Source organism: Plecotus auritus (genome assembly GCF_963455305.1).
Source record: "Plecotus auritus genome assembly, chromosome: 7".
Taxonomy (NCBI): Eukaryota; Metazoa; Chordata; class Mammalia; order Chiroptera; family Vespertilionidae; genus Plecotus; species Plecotus auritus.
In genome coordinates this window covers 159,968-173,395 of record NC_137774.1, presented here as the reverse complement: position 1 = coordinate 173,395, position 13,428 = coordinate 159,968, and the positions used below count along the sequence as shown (strand labels likewise).

At 54.4% G+C, this 13,428-nt stretch overlaps 1 protein-coding gene across 1 annotated transcript in view; it reads left to right on the top strand.

Annotated features, from left to right (window-relative positions):
- The window catches only part of TBCD (tubulin folding cofactor D), a 103,187-nt gene that overhangs the window by 61,267 nt on the left and 28,492 nt on the right, over positions 1–13,428 (top strand). The window contains exons 15-18 of the mRNA XM_080679833.1: positions 4,814–4,871; positions 5,789–5,818; positions 8,107–8,192; positions 12,413–12,493. Of these exons, the coding sequence (XP_080535959.1) occupies positions 4,814–4,871; positions 5,789–5,818; positions 8,107–8,192; positions 12,413–12,493 (255 nt within the window). The remainder of the gene's footprint in view (positions 1–4,813; positions 4,872–5,788; positions 5,819–8,106; positions 8,193–12,412; positions 12,494–13,428) is intronic.

The following is a 13,428-nucleotide window of genomic DNA, read 5'->3' as shown; positions in this document are numbered from 1 at the left end:
ACAGGGTCTGAAGTGGAGCGTGTGTCACCGCCCAGGGGACCTGGTTGTCATGGAGGCTGAGGCCCTGGCACAGTGTACTGCAGGGCCACCCTCTGTCACTCAGAAAAGGAAAGACAGGTTTGGGGCCCACTGAGCTGCCAGATGCTTAGCTTTCGGGCATGGCTCGTGGTGGGAATGGACTGAGGAGCCCCCTGACTGGTCCGTGTGGGCAGGTGGGCGGTCAGCGTGGTCTGCTCGTGTCAGAGTGAAAGCGACTTTGAGCTCTGCTGTGGCTAAGAGGGTGGAGCCAGGCCTGTCCTCCAAATGACCCCACAGGACCCCTACCCTCCACTGTGTCTGGTCTGAGGTGGGAGGGTGTGGATGTGGGTGTTCAGAACACTCACCGTTCTGAGCTGGGACTCATGTAAGCACCTCACTCCACATGAGACCAGAGAGCATTTGCTGAGCTGGTGGCCAGCGTCGTCTGCAGAAACTCCTGTGGTTGCACTTGGGCACTTTGATCTCAGGGGAGGTTACTTTCCTCGACTTCCTGGGCATGCCCCAGGCGTCGATAGTGAGTGTGCACAGCGTCGCACAGGGAGCCATCTGCCGGCAGGGACACCCCAACTCCTGCTCAGCCTTTCTAATTTCTCCTAATTAGCACAGGCACTAGTGGGCGTGCGGAGTTTCGTCCCCTTTCCCCTCCCGTCGTCCTGTCCCCTTTCCCATCCCAGGATCGGATCAGGAACGTGCCCCTGGGAGCCGCGCCCCTCCGGCTTTCGGGCCAGTTTGGCAGGTTCTGAGGGAGGAGCCTGTGCTCTAGCTCTTCCTGGTCCATCTAGACAGCGGACGGCGGGCGGGTGCGGAGGGAGGGCTGAAGGTGAGTCACCGTGCCAGGTGAGCCGAGGATGCTGCGGCCCGCACCTCCTCGCCTGCCCCAGGAGTATCGGTTGGGGTGTGTCTTTCGAGATCTGCCTCCTTTGCTTTGTAATAAGTGACCACATTGTAATTGTCAGCTTTTAAGCCCATTAGTCCTGGCACTGATAAAAGGTTGATACCTTTAACTATACTTTCACAAACTCCTCCTGCAGAAGTTGACGGTGGAGATTAAAAAGTAATTCTGTAAGTGAAGTAGGAATGTCTGATAAAAAGAATCGGGGCAGCAATAACAACGAGGCAGCAGGATTGGATGTGGTGAGAGGTCAGAGGTCAGACTGACTGGACCGAAAGGCCATGTGGTGAGAGGTCAGAGGTCAGACTGACTGTGCTGAAAGGCGTCCATGCGGTGACAGGTCAGAGGCCGGGCCATCTCCTTACACCCCTGGAAGGTCGAGCTCAGCTGCCTACTTTCTAAGGAGCTTGCTGTTTTATAATGTCACAAAGCAAGTTTTCAAGCAAATTTAATTGTTTTGGATAGTCTGGGCTGCTTCTGAAATCTGCATTCCCTAAGGTTATACACAGACAGGCGGAGAGATGAACAATTTTTTTTTGGTGGAAAGTAAGTAGGGTTTCCTGGGAAAAGCCTCCTGTAATTTGGGAGCAGTGAAACCCGTAAAGTTAAAACGGTACAGATGGTTGTGCTTTATCTGAAAATACCTCCTCACCAGCAATCCAGAAGCTAATTGGCAAGAAGGAAAAGAAAAATGAGCTGCTGCCTGCCAGCAGGCTGCTTGTCACCTTCCAGCGATTTCCTCACCTGAAACTCTGTTGTAAACGGAGCCTGTTGACATCAGCCTGCAGGCCCCTCCCTGTCCTGGGCTGAGCTCTGCTCCCAGGGGCTGCGGCAGCGCCTGGGGGTTGGCTCCCAGATCTCTTCCTCGAGGGCAAGCTTGTCCTGAAAAATCAGGAAATGGCATGCGCTGCTCAGAGCCACGTCTTGTTCTCACTGCGACCTTCTCGGGGCCCTGGCCCGCTTCCAGAAGGAAGATAACCCTTTTGTTTTTCAAGAAAAGTTCAGTGCTGATTGCAGGTCAGAGTGCCCCTCACCTGGTCAACGCCCTTGGCCTTCATTCTGGCTCTGCTGTGACTTACAGCAACGCCTTGGAAAGTCTTGTGCTGGGAGCTTTACTTTTTCAGACTAACTCGGCCTTAGGCAGGTCTGGCATTTTAACTTGATCTGCAACTTAAAAACAATGTGGATAGGTCATTGCTGGCTTGATATTTAAAAATTTTTTAAACTCTGAAATTATCGGATTACTATTACTTAAGATAACAGTGTATTTTGCTTTTTATTTCTATAAAACATTATATAAACTAACAAAGATTGACTTTGGGGTGAGATATGCTCCTTGCTGTACCTGCTAATCAAAACCAGGTGCCTGGGACGCGGGCAGGTTTAGGCGTGCAGCTCCCCCCCCCCCCCCCCCACTCGGACGAGAAAGAAAGTCCCTTTCTGTTTGACACAGACCGTTTCTCTCGTTGGGAAATCCTGGTGAAGTATCGCCTGAACCCCTGCAGCGAAAGCAAACTGGGGAAGACGCCTGAGAGGCGTTCCAGCCCGGCAGCCCAGCCCGGCAGACAAGTGTGCGCCGGCTCCCAGGGCCGCTCTCCACGTGGCCTCTGAGACGTGAGGCGCAAGCGTGTGGCTCAGATGTGGCCCTCCTTGCTGAGGGGAGCTTCAGAGGCGCACACTGGACAAGGGAGCCTGTGGGAGCTTTCATCCTCACACTTAACCAGGATGATCATACCTGTTTCTATTTGAAACTGACCAGTATTTCTAGGTAAGCCAGTTTTGTTCTCTAAGTGAAATTAGAGTAGTTTTCTAATTTTAGTCCAAATCAAAACAGTATTAAAAACCAGTTACATTTCATAGGTATATACACAGTTGATTGGTTGAATTAACTTAAAGAGTCTGTATTGGTTAAAAGCAGTGTGGGTTTCTTTTAAAAAAAATACGTTTTTATTGATTTTTAGAGAGGGAGATAGAAGCATCGATGAGAGAGAAGCCTCGATCGGCTGCCTCCTGCATGGCCCCCATTGGGGATCAAGCCTGCAACCCAGGCATGTGTCCTGACTGGGAATCGAACCCAGGACCTCTTGGCCACACCAGCCAGGCAAAAGCTGGGTTTTAAAGTGGTATTGTTACCTTCGTCCACTAGCCCTTTGCCAGCTTCCCTGATGGTAATCCCTCACGTAGCAAAACCGAGGACAGAGCCCGTGTCACTGTTGGCCAAACTGCGGCTGGTACTGGGCGGTGTGCCTGCTCGGCCACATTTGGGGCACGTCCCAGACTTACGTGGGGGTGCTGGCCTTGACCCCTGTTGAGGTGGGTCTGCAGAGTTACTACATTGTTTCCTTTATAAGTAACAAATGTTTCAAGACTACACGACGGTGCCCTTTCTCCGTAAACGTCACCCATTTTCATGCCCGTTGGTGGCTTTGCTGGGCCAGGTGCTGCTGCCGTGGTCATGGTGCGTCTCCTCCCCTTTTTCTGCTCGGAGAAGCTGTTCCCTCCCCCTTCATTCATTCGGGCGCTCGCTTTGCCCTGTGGGCGCTGGGCACTTCTTGGGTTCTCGGGGTTTTCATTTAAAGCTGCTGTTCCTTTTGTTGCTTAGTTGCTCCACCTCTGGCCGCTGGGATCTGCTTCAGGTTGCTGGCTGCGTCCTCTCACCAGCACCTGTACTTTTATTTTTTAGAATATTTTCCTACTTCTTAGCCCGACCGATGCTCCAGGCTTATCTTTTTTCTTTGCCCCATCCCTGGAACCAGCCACTTTCAAGAGTCTGTGTTTCTCTTAGTGGAGAATCGCCTTTTGAATCTGCATCCAGGAGTAGAACCTCGAAGGCCATGTGTTCGCATGGATTCCTCACGTCCCGCCCGCCCCACTCCACCGTGGCCCTGGTTCTCTGCGGTGCTTCCTACGCCTGCAGTTCCACATGCAGTGGCTTCACAGTGGCTGACCTCACCCTGGGGAGGTGCAGTTCCACGTGCAGTGGCTTCACAGTGGCTGACCTCACCCGGGGGAGGTGCAGTTCCATCTGCAGTGGCTTCACAGTGGCTGACCTCACCCGGGGAGGTGCAGTTCCACGTGCAGTGGCTTCACAGTGGCTGACCTCACCCGGGGGAGGTGCAGCCAGCACCGAGGGAAGAGTTTGGGCACTGCGTTCCGTGGCCCCTCCAGCCCACAGGGCCCTCCCGGTCCTCACGTTCGGATAAGTCACCCTTGTCACGTACAGTTCTTTGGGTTTTGACAGATTTATAAAGTTGGGTTCCAAACCACAGTGCCAACAGAGCAGTTCTATCACCTGAAATTTTCAAGTCATGCTTTGCAAGCCCGCCCTAAATCAGTTGTTTTCTGTTGTTGCCACAGTCAGGTGAGTCCTGGTTAGTCCGTCAGGATGACATGCGATGACCTAAGGAGGGGATGCAAATGGAGCCGACTGAGCTGGAAGGGGTCTGCCTTGGGAGCGTGGTGTGGCTGGGGGGACCTGCCATCTGTAGGGCTTTTGCGACCCCAATAGCTGCTTCTGCCCTTGGTCCGTCTGCTTCTAGGAGGCATGGGGGTCGGCGCTCCTGCAGGCCTCTTCCCTGTGTGTCACCGTGGGCCGTGCCCACCTTCCCCTCCCCCACTCCTCTTCTGGGAACCCTGCTTCCCTTGGCTGCCCCCAGGCCTGGGCAGCCGGCCTGCTCCCTGGGACTTGGCTTGCGCTCAGGTGCGCACTCTCAGGTGCTCTCATTCGAATCGGGGTCAGCCACCCTCGGCGCACACATGGCGGCAGCTGCGGTGAGCCTGAGTCACGGACGGCGAATGGAAGGCCAGGGTTCCCAGTTGGTGTCATGGGATCTGAGTCTCCGCAGGTTTCCTTGTAATCAGCCGTTTTCCCCTTTCCCACAGCGCGCTGGTCATCGCCACGGTGTTCGACCGGAACGTGAACTGCAGGAGGGCCGCCTCTGTAAGTCCCCTCGCGTTCCTTTCCCTGCGGGCGGGGCTCCGGCTGTGCTGCTGTGTGAGGCTGGCACGGGCAGCCACGCTCACGGTTCCCGTCTTTGCCGTCAGGGTTAGGGTTCCCGGCCGTGTGGCTGTCAGACCAGGAGACCGCGGGAGGGGAGGGTGGGCCAAGAGGCAGTCTGGGCAGTGGTATCTTTGTGAAGAAGAGATGGAATAAAACCATAGAAATCACGATTTCAAGTTAAAGTCATAATTTAACAAGTTACCGGGAAAGTCTCACGTGGAGCGTGTGCACCAGCAGATGCAGAGCCAAGGCAGCGAGAGTCACTGCTCTGTGCGAAGCTCACTTGGGAACATGCCGCGGTTTGCCGACCACTGGTTTAACCAATTGCTTTGTCTCTATCCCCATTTTTTACATCTGGGGCCTTCACTAAGGCCCAGCATTAGCTGCCAGAGGTCACTTTTAGGATGTGTCTGATTTTATAACTTGAAACATTAAATTGTGTGTGTGTGTGTGTGTGTTTTATATTTTTATTGATTTCAGAGAGGGAGAGAGAGAGAGAGAGAGAGAAACATCAATATGAGAGAGAATCATTGATTGACTGCCTCCTGCACACCCGCCTCCCACTGCAGATCCAGCCCACAACCCGGGCACGTGCCCCTGACCGGAATCGAACCCGGGACCCTTCAGTCTGCAGGCCGATGCTCTATCCACTGAGCCCAACCGGCTAGGGCTAAATTGTGGTTTTAAAGAGCACCAGGATATACAGGCAGGACAAACCACCCGGGAGGCTCTGATCAGCCACCAATGAGGACTCTTAGGGGGGAAAATAAAGCCACGGGTCATTTGTTGTGAGTCGTCTCCTGATGTTTAGCAAAGTGCAAGGCTCGCTCACTGCTGTTTGTTCTTCTGTTCCTCAGGCGGCTTTCCAGGAGAATGTGGGAAGACAGGTATGGCTGCTTCTTCAGTCTTCATTCCTACAACTTCCTGTAGATTTAGAGGCAGAAATACTGCAAACTGCAAATGGAGTATCCTCTTGCATTGTTAGGCCTGGGTAACGCATTTGCCTAGAATAAACTAATACTGAACACGGTTCTGGTCACAGACTCACTTGTAAGGTGACTCAGGTGAGTGTTGACACAAGTTTTAAACAATTAGTAAGTGAATGTAGAAGTAATTTTATGCACATACACACGTCAGAAATCAGTGTCTCATGCATTGCTGAGGGCCACCCGATGTTGCCATTGCCCATGGGTGCTCGGGTGTGTACAGAGGAGCCTGGCTCACGGGGACAGCGATGCGATCCCTGCCCGTCCTGCATGTGGCATGAGCCAGCTTCCGGAAGCATCGGCCCCATGGCGCCTCTCGGTGCTCACTGGCATCATTGTGCCTCTAAGCTCTGAACCTCTCCTCACTGGTCAGCCCTGGCTGGGAGGTGTGGCCTTTGTCCCTGAACGATTTGTGCTGAGGGTGATGGTGACAGGCTCGGACGCATGGTGGGCCTGGTGGAGGATGGGCCAGAGGCAGGTGATGTGTGGGAGACCCTGAGCTGAGCTCTGGTTGGAAGGGGTGAGAGGTGAACGTTGGAGGCAGGTCTGGGCTGACGGTGAGTGTGTGGATGAAGGAATTGGCAGGCGGTACCGGGGAACAAGTGGGACTTGGGTAGAAGTCGGGCTGCGGGAGCTGGGGGAACCCCGTGGAGAAGGCTCAGGAGGGAGAGGCAGCATCTGAGAGGGATGCCGTGGACAAAACAGAATTCCAAGGTGGTGCCTGAACTCTGGGGAGGAAGAGGCAGGGTCAGGGACTACCTGAGCATTGCCCACCAGGCCTGCTTGTCAGGGACCTTGTGGCAGAACAGGCTTGCTGTCCTGACCCCGGGGCCTGCATTCCATGCAGGGGGCGTTGCCTCCTGGGCTGCCCAGAGCTGTTTGGACGGGGATGTTTTGCCAGTGTTGCTGCACAGAGGTGGGCCTGAATGGTCTGCGGCCAGGAGGGCTGAAAGGACAGAGGCAGTGGGAGAGGTCTGAGTGCTGCCTGCAGGGGAGGCCCCACCCCGGGAGCCACGGTGGCCTTTGTTCCAGCCGTCCCTGGGCGAGTTGTGTGTCCTGGCGAGGGTGGGACAGTGCAGGTGGGCCAGGCGTCCTGCTGCCCTCGGGTGGCGGGGCGTCTCCTGCTCTGCGTGTAGCTGGGTCCTGAGGCAACTTGGCCTTTACATGTTGCCTGTGAATCAAACATCCCGTTTGTGAGTTTCCTGTCGCAGTCTGGAACCAGCCCCACGTGTAGTTCCTCGTGTGTCACTGACCGGAGCTGGCGTCCGAGCACGAGTCATCCTTAGGGACGGGGCAGCCCCACTGCTCATCTCCTCCCTGCGCCCTGCTCCTCCCTGTCGCTTTGGGGGTGCTGTGCCCACGGGGGCACAGATGCAGGGTTGGGTGCTTGCTGTTTTCTGTACCTTGCTCGTCAGACTCCTGCCCGCTTTGCCGTGCCAGCCCCAGGGATGAGGAGGGGCCCCTGAGAGCAGGGGCAGGGCCGGGCCTCGCACCTCCCCCCTGTGGGTCCTCGGCCAGAAGGCTTTCACTCGGTGGTGGAAAGTTGGTCAAGTATTTAAGTCTTTTTAGAAGACGGCTTTGTTTTCAGGTTTTTAAATACTGTTACCAGAGTGTTCTCAGTAATAACATGCAGACTTTGGGGCTGGGCTGGGCGAGTCTCATGGGTGAGGTGCCCCTGTCTCCCCCTTTCAGAGTCTGCTTCTGGGTGTCAGCTGTCAAGCCCTGTCTCTCATTCCCTCTCACGGGCTGTGGTGTGGCTCCTGTCCAGGGTTCTCAGGGCCCCTGCGGGGAGCGCTGACGGGGTCCCCCTGCCTGGATGGGAGCACAGGGCCAGTGAATCGGTAGCTTTAATGCTGCTGAACCTGGATGTCTTTGATGGTGTGTGGCTAAAGGAAGGTCTCCTACAACAATTTAAAGTGGAAACGCTTGAGTCATTTGAAAAAAATTAAGTATTTTTAAGAGGTTTACGCAGTTTTAGTGCCATGTCTGGCCCGGGATAGATGCTCAGTAGCGCCTTGACTGGAAGCCTGTGGATGAGCAGTTCCAGGAGCCTGCAGCCTCGCTGTCAGCGCTGCCTGGCCTCCTCGTCTGTGAACGTGAACGTACACGGATGCGATGCGTGAGCTTGTGGAGGTGCCTTCACGCATTCACATTGTTGTCACCATTGTTTTTGCTCTCCTTTTCCTCAGGGCACTTTCCCTCATGGAATTGACATTTTGACCACTGCTGACTATTTTGCTGTTGGTAACAGATCTAACTGTTTCCTAGTTATAAGGTAAGTCTTTACTGTCACAAAATTTAACATGGATCTAGATGGCTACAGTCAGCCTTGCCCTTTCTTCCTTAGTCCTGGAAGGTCATTATGTGATTGCAACTTACGTGTGAAAAGTTGAAGGTGGGCTTGGGAACCATTGTCAGAACTCGTGTTTCTCATGATTGGATGCATGCACACCATCTGTTCCGTGTATGTAAAACTTCAGGAAATGCATGGGACAGACCCTTCCGATGAAGCACAGGAACGGCGGCAGAGCGGGAGGCGGAGAGAGGTGCGGCTGAGGGAGAGAAGCTGGCTCACTTTTAAAAAGTGTTAGCAGTTTCGGGAGCTGACGAAGTGAGCACGCTCTCTGGTCACCACTCCTCTCGTGGTCCTGTTTCTGCTGAGGGCTGGTCTCTCACGGAGAATGGCCGCAGGCCAGGCCGTGCCCACCTGCGTGACAGCTGTCCTGGGCATCACAGGTGTATTGAGCTTCTCAGAAAGAAACCTGGGCTGGGAGTGACTGTCGCTTTTCCTGCATCAGCGCAAGTGTTCTCCAGGCGGCAGTGTGTCCGGCTGTTTGCGCGCTCAGGGAGGAAGAGGAGTTTGAGGAATCAGGTCAGGAAATGAATATTTAACGTCCCTGAGTGCAGCTTGCAGCAGTTACAGCGACGCTTTTACTTAGGGACCGAGGTTTGGGAAATGGCTCCCGTGTCCTAGTCCATCCACCTGCTGCAGCGTGAGGAGGAGAGCGTAGGTGCGATGTGTTCGCCCTGAATTGGGAGAAGTAGGCCCTGCGTTTTCAAGTCATTAGCCGTCACGTGTCCTGAGGACAGGCTCCTGACAACGTGCCGTACAGACCTCGCAGAAGCGACATTTCCCCGTAACTGGCGTGAACGTACCTTTTTCAGAAATGCCGACTTTGGCCTCTTTCCCAGAAGGACTCTGTGACTGGACACGTCTTGTTTCTAGGGTCCTTCCCACCCGCGTCCACCTTCTCGGCCTCTGTGCCCCAGCAGTCTTCCCGCGTCCGTCCTGTCTTCCTGTGGTGTTAGCACCGGAGCACACACCTTATGCGGAGAACCTGGCCCTCTCCGAGGGCTGCATGGCTAACTAACAAGCGGTGTTTCGCCTCGGCACGCCGCTCATGCCGCTGAGGTTTCTGGGGCACATGTGGTTCGTGGTCTGCGTTGCACGGAGATGTTTGGAGAAGTGACCTTGCTCAGGGTGTTTTTTCACTGCGTTTTGCATGCTTCCTGTGGGCAAGAGGCAGTCTGTGAGGACGGGGCCCAGTGGTCATGGGGAGCAGGGTCTGTGGCTGCACTTTGGTAACTAGAAGCAAGGAAGTGGTCAGGGCCCTGCCCGGTGTGGGGCAGTCGGGGGACAGGGCGGGTGTGCTGGAGCGAGTGGGTGCTGGCAGCAGGTTGGAGGGGTTTCGAGAGCGAGGTGCTGGGGTCGCCCCAGGGTCACTTGCAGCTGGGCACAGCTGTGAGGAGAAAATGCCTGTGGGTTGGGGAAGGTCAGGTGATCAGCGTTGCACCCTGGTTGTGAGGGACTCTGGCTCGGCCGCGTGGCCGCAGGGCCCGTGGGCAGGTGATGCTGGGGAGTGGGATTTCCAGCACGGACTCGAGTTGCACCGAACGGAAGCACCTGGGCCGTGGGGCTGGGGGAGTCCTGTCTGGTGGTCATTTCAGCAGCTTTCTTAAAGTGCCGATGGCACAGGAAGCTGCACGAGGGTACGCGTGCCGGCCTCTGTCCCCACCATCGCCACCCGGTTCCTGAGCCGCGTTCCTCTCGTGGCTCTGGCTTGTGCACTAGGGATGGCCTTCCGTCCTCGGGGCGCGGAGGTGTGTGCACTCGCCGTGGAGGGGTGTCTGGGGGTTCCAGTCGGGGCCCTCACAGATGCCGCTGTGGGGACTCCAAGTGCCTGTCTGTCTGTGGACGAGCCCCGGCTTCTCTGGGATAGGTGCCAGGAGGGGAATGGTGGGTCCTCACGTTAAGAAACTGCCAAATGGCCCAGCAGGTTTGGCTCAGTGGCTAGAGCGTCGACCTGCGGACTGAGGGCTCCCGGGTTCAATGCCCGGGTTGTGAGCTCAGTCCCCAGGAGGGGGCGTGCAGGGGGCAGCTGATCAGTGATTCTCTCTCATCATTGATGTTTCTATCTCTCTCTCTCCCTCTCCCTTCCTCTCTGAAATCAATAAAAAATATATTAAAAAAAAAAGAAGAAGAAGCTGCCAAATGGTTTTCCAAGTGGCAGCGCCCACTGGCCGGGGGAGCTCCCTGTTCCCTCCCGTCCCCGCAGCCTTGCCGTGGTCAGTCTTTACGATTCCAGCTCTTTCAGCGGATGGGCAGGAGGAGGGGTTGATTTGCCTGCCCAGTGACTCGTGACAGTGAGCATCTTTTCATTTTTGACAAATCTGTTGCTTGTTTGTTTATTGGTGAGTTGTTTTCTTGCTGAGACTTTGAGAATTCCTTGTGTATTCTGAGTGCAGGTCCTTCTTCAGATCGAGGGTCTGCAGATGTTTTCCTCATCTTTGGCTTTATTTTTGCACACCCCCTTTTTATACATGTAATTTGCATATAGTAAAATTTACTCATTTAAAACGTGGTCAGTGTGAGGAACATTCCGTCACCACAGCATCCTCTTGCCCCAGCCCCGGCTGCCTCGGAGCCCTCTGTCCCCGAGTTCACCTTTCCTGGAATGCGTGTGAGTGGGGTGAGAGGCGTGTGTGGGCTCCCGTAGCCGCACAGTCATTCTGTCTCCATGTCCCGACGCTTGTCTCCACTGTGCTCCTGGGTGGGCAGACCTAACTGGCAGTGATTGGCGCGCTCTGTTGGTTTGCCTCTTGCTGTTGTGAATTCCCTTAGCAGGTTTCTGACATCTGCAGTGCTGTGCGTCCTTCTTACCGTGCAGTGTGTCACATCTTTCTTCTCGCCGTTGGCTCTGCAGCAGCCCCGCACATTCCTGTGCGCTGAGCTCTTCAGGGAGGCAGTGTGCCGTTCCCTCTGTAGATCGCTCAGTGCACAGCACGCCGTGCCGCCAGCTCAGTTGCTTCTCCTTGTTCCCAGCTTCCGGTTAGTGACCTGGTTCTGTCACTTCTGCATCCCTAATAGCCCTCACACGCTCCTCGTCCTGCTGTCGCCTTCGTCCAGCTCGCACCGTCCTGGACACTTGAAGAGCCTGCCACCGGTCCTTCCTCCCGCCACTGTCCAAAGTCCAGAGTGCTGGTCGGAGGCCCCTCGTTCCTGTCACACAGCCTGCTGTCCCCTCAGGCTCTTCGCCCTCACCCTCCACCCTCTGCTGGACACCCCTTGGTTGGCACTTGGCTTCTGCACACATGCTGGTGGGCGCTCAGCAAGTGCCGGGCAATGTCCGGTGGGGGCTCAGCAGGGCGTCTCCGAGGTCAGCCGCTGGTTGGTGCCAGAGCGCACAGCACACAGGCGCAGGCCCCTCCCCGCTCCTTCTGAGAGGCCAGAGGTCGTTCCCCTGCCTGTGTTTCTGGAATCCCGCCAGCTCCTGGACACTGGCCTGGGGCGAGCTTGTCTGTCGGTGGCGCCAGGGGCCCTTAGGTGCTGTGGGACCAGGGGTCAAGGCTCAGCTCTGTTTCCGGCAGCTGGTCTCCTGTCCTGATGTTTCTGTTTTTCCTTCTGACTCTCTCTCAAGCTATTTCATCCCCGTTCGAGGGGCTCTCAGCCCACTCACTTCGGAAGCAGCCTCTGCTTTCCTTTCTCTCGGTCCGGGCACACTTTCCTCGACCTCACACCGTGGCACAAGCATGCCCGCCTGGCATTCGTGTTTATCCCGGCATGCAAACACACGTGCCCACAAAGGACCCGTGTGAAACTGTGTTTCCCCCTGGTTTTCTGTGCCATTCACTTTGTCTCTCAGCTGCATTGTCACATGTGGGTGGTGATGGCCAAGTCCACGGTGGGTGGGGTGTAGGGGTGACATGGCAGGTTCAATCTGTGTAAGCCATGGGCTGTGTTAGCGGCAGGAAGTGTGAAAGTGCATTTTGGGGGAAGGCGATGCATGTGCTTGTCAGTTCAGAAGGTGCAGGAGAGTGTTCGTGTCTGTCTCACCTCTCTTTTCAGCCTCCTGGTTCCATCCCAAGGTCCCCGTTGTCTCCGGTTTCTCATGTCTCCTGAGATGTGGTCCTTTCCCACGTTTAGGTGTATTGACTGCCTTCCTTCCACCCACCAGGTGGGAGCAGCTAAGTGCTCATCAGCTGTTGTCTTTTCAGCATGTTCATTGCCGGCTTCCCTGAGTACACACGGCCGATGATAGACCACCTGCTCACCATGAAGATCAGCCACTGGGATGGGTACGTGTTGGGTTCTGCGTTTAGGTGATGGGAGCCTCAGAGTTCTTTGTGAACCATATTTTATTTTTATTGAAGTATACCTGACTTACTCTGTTACATTAGGTTCGGGTATTTCATAGTGATTTGACCCTTGCAGAGTTCCTTACAAACACTCTTTAGTGCTATACCTTTATCGGAATAGGTATTCTGTTATACCTTCATAGTGTGTGTTTTTAAGAGGTATTGGTGCACTTGTTACCTTTACCATTTTCAGTGTACAGTTCAGTAGTGTTGCAAACAATCCCCAGAACTTTTCATCTTGCAAAACTGAAACTCCATCCCCATGAAACAATGACTCTCCTTCCCCCTCCTCCAGCCCTGGCACCCGCCATCCTCTTTTTTGTCTCGATGCATCTGACTGTCTAGGGGCCTCCTATGGAACCACACAGTATTTGTCCCTTTGTGACTGGCTGATTTCGCTGAGCACCATGTCCTCAAGGTCCATCCATGTTGTAGAAGGTGCCAGAATGTCCTTCCTTCTTAAGGCTGAGTGATAGCCCATTGTTGGACATACCACATTTTCTTTTTCCATCTATTCATTGACTGACTCTTAACTTGCTTCTATTTCTTGTCTATTGTGAATCATGCTGCTATGAACAAGAGTGTCCAAATATTTTTTTAAGTCCCTGCTTTTCAATTTTTTTGAGTATATATCCAGAAGTAGAATTGCTGTATCATACAGTAATTCTACTTTTAATTTTTTAGAAACCTCAAAAACCATGCTGGTTTTCCTAGTGTCTGCATCATCTTACATTTCCACTGGCAATCTACAAGGTTGTAATTTCCCCACATCCACACCAGGACCTTTTTTATGTTTATTTGTTTTTGTTTTTTCTCTTTCTGGGTATGAAGTGATATTTTATTGTGGTTTACCCAATGGTTATTGATGTTGAGCA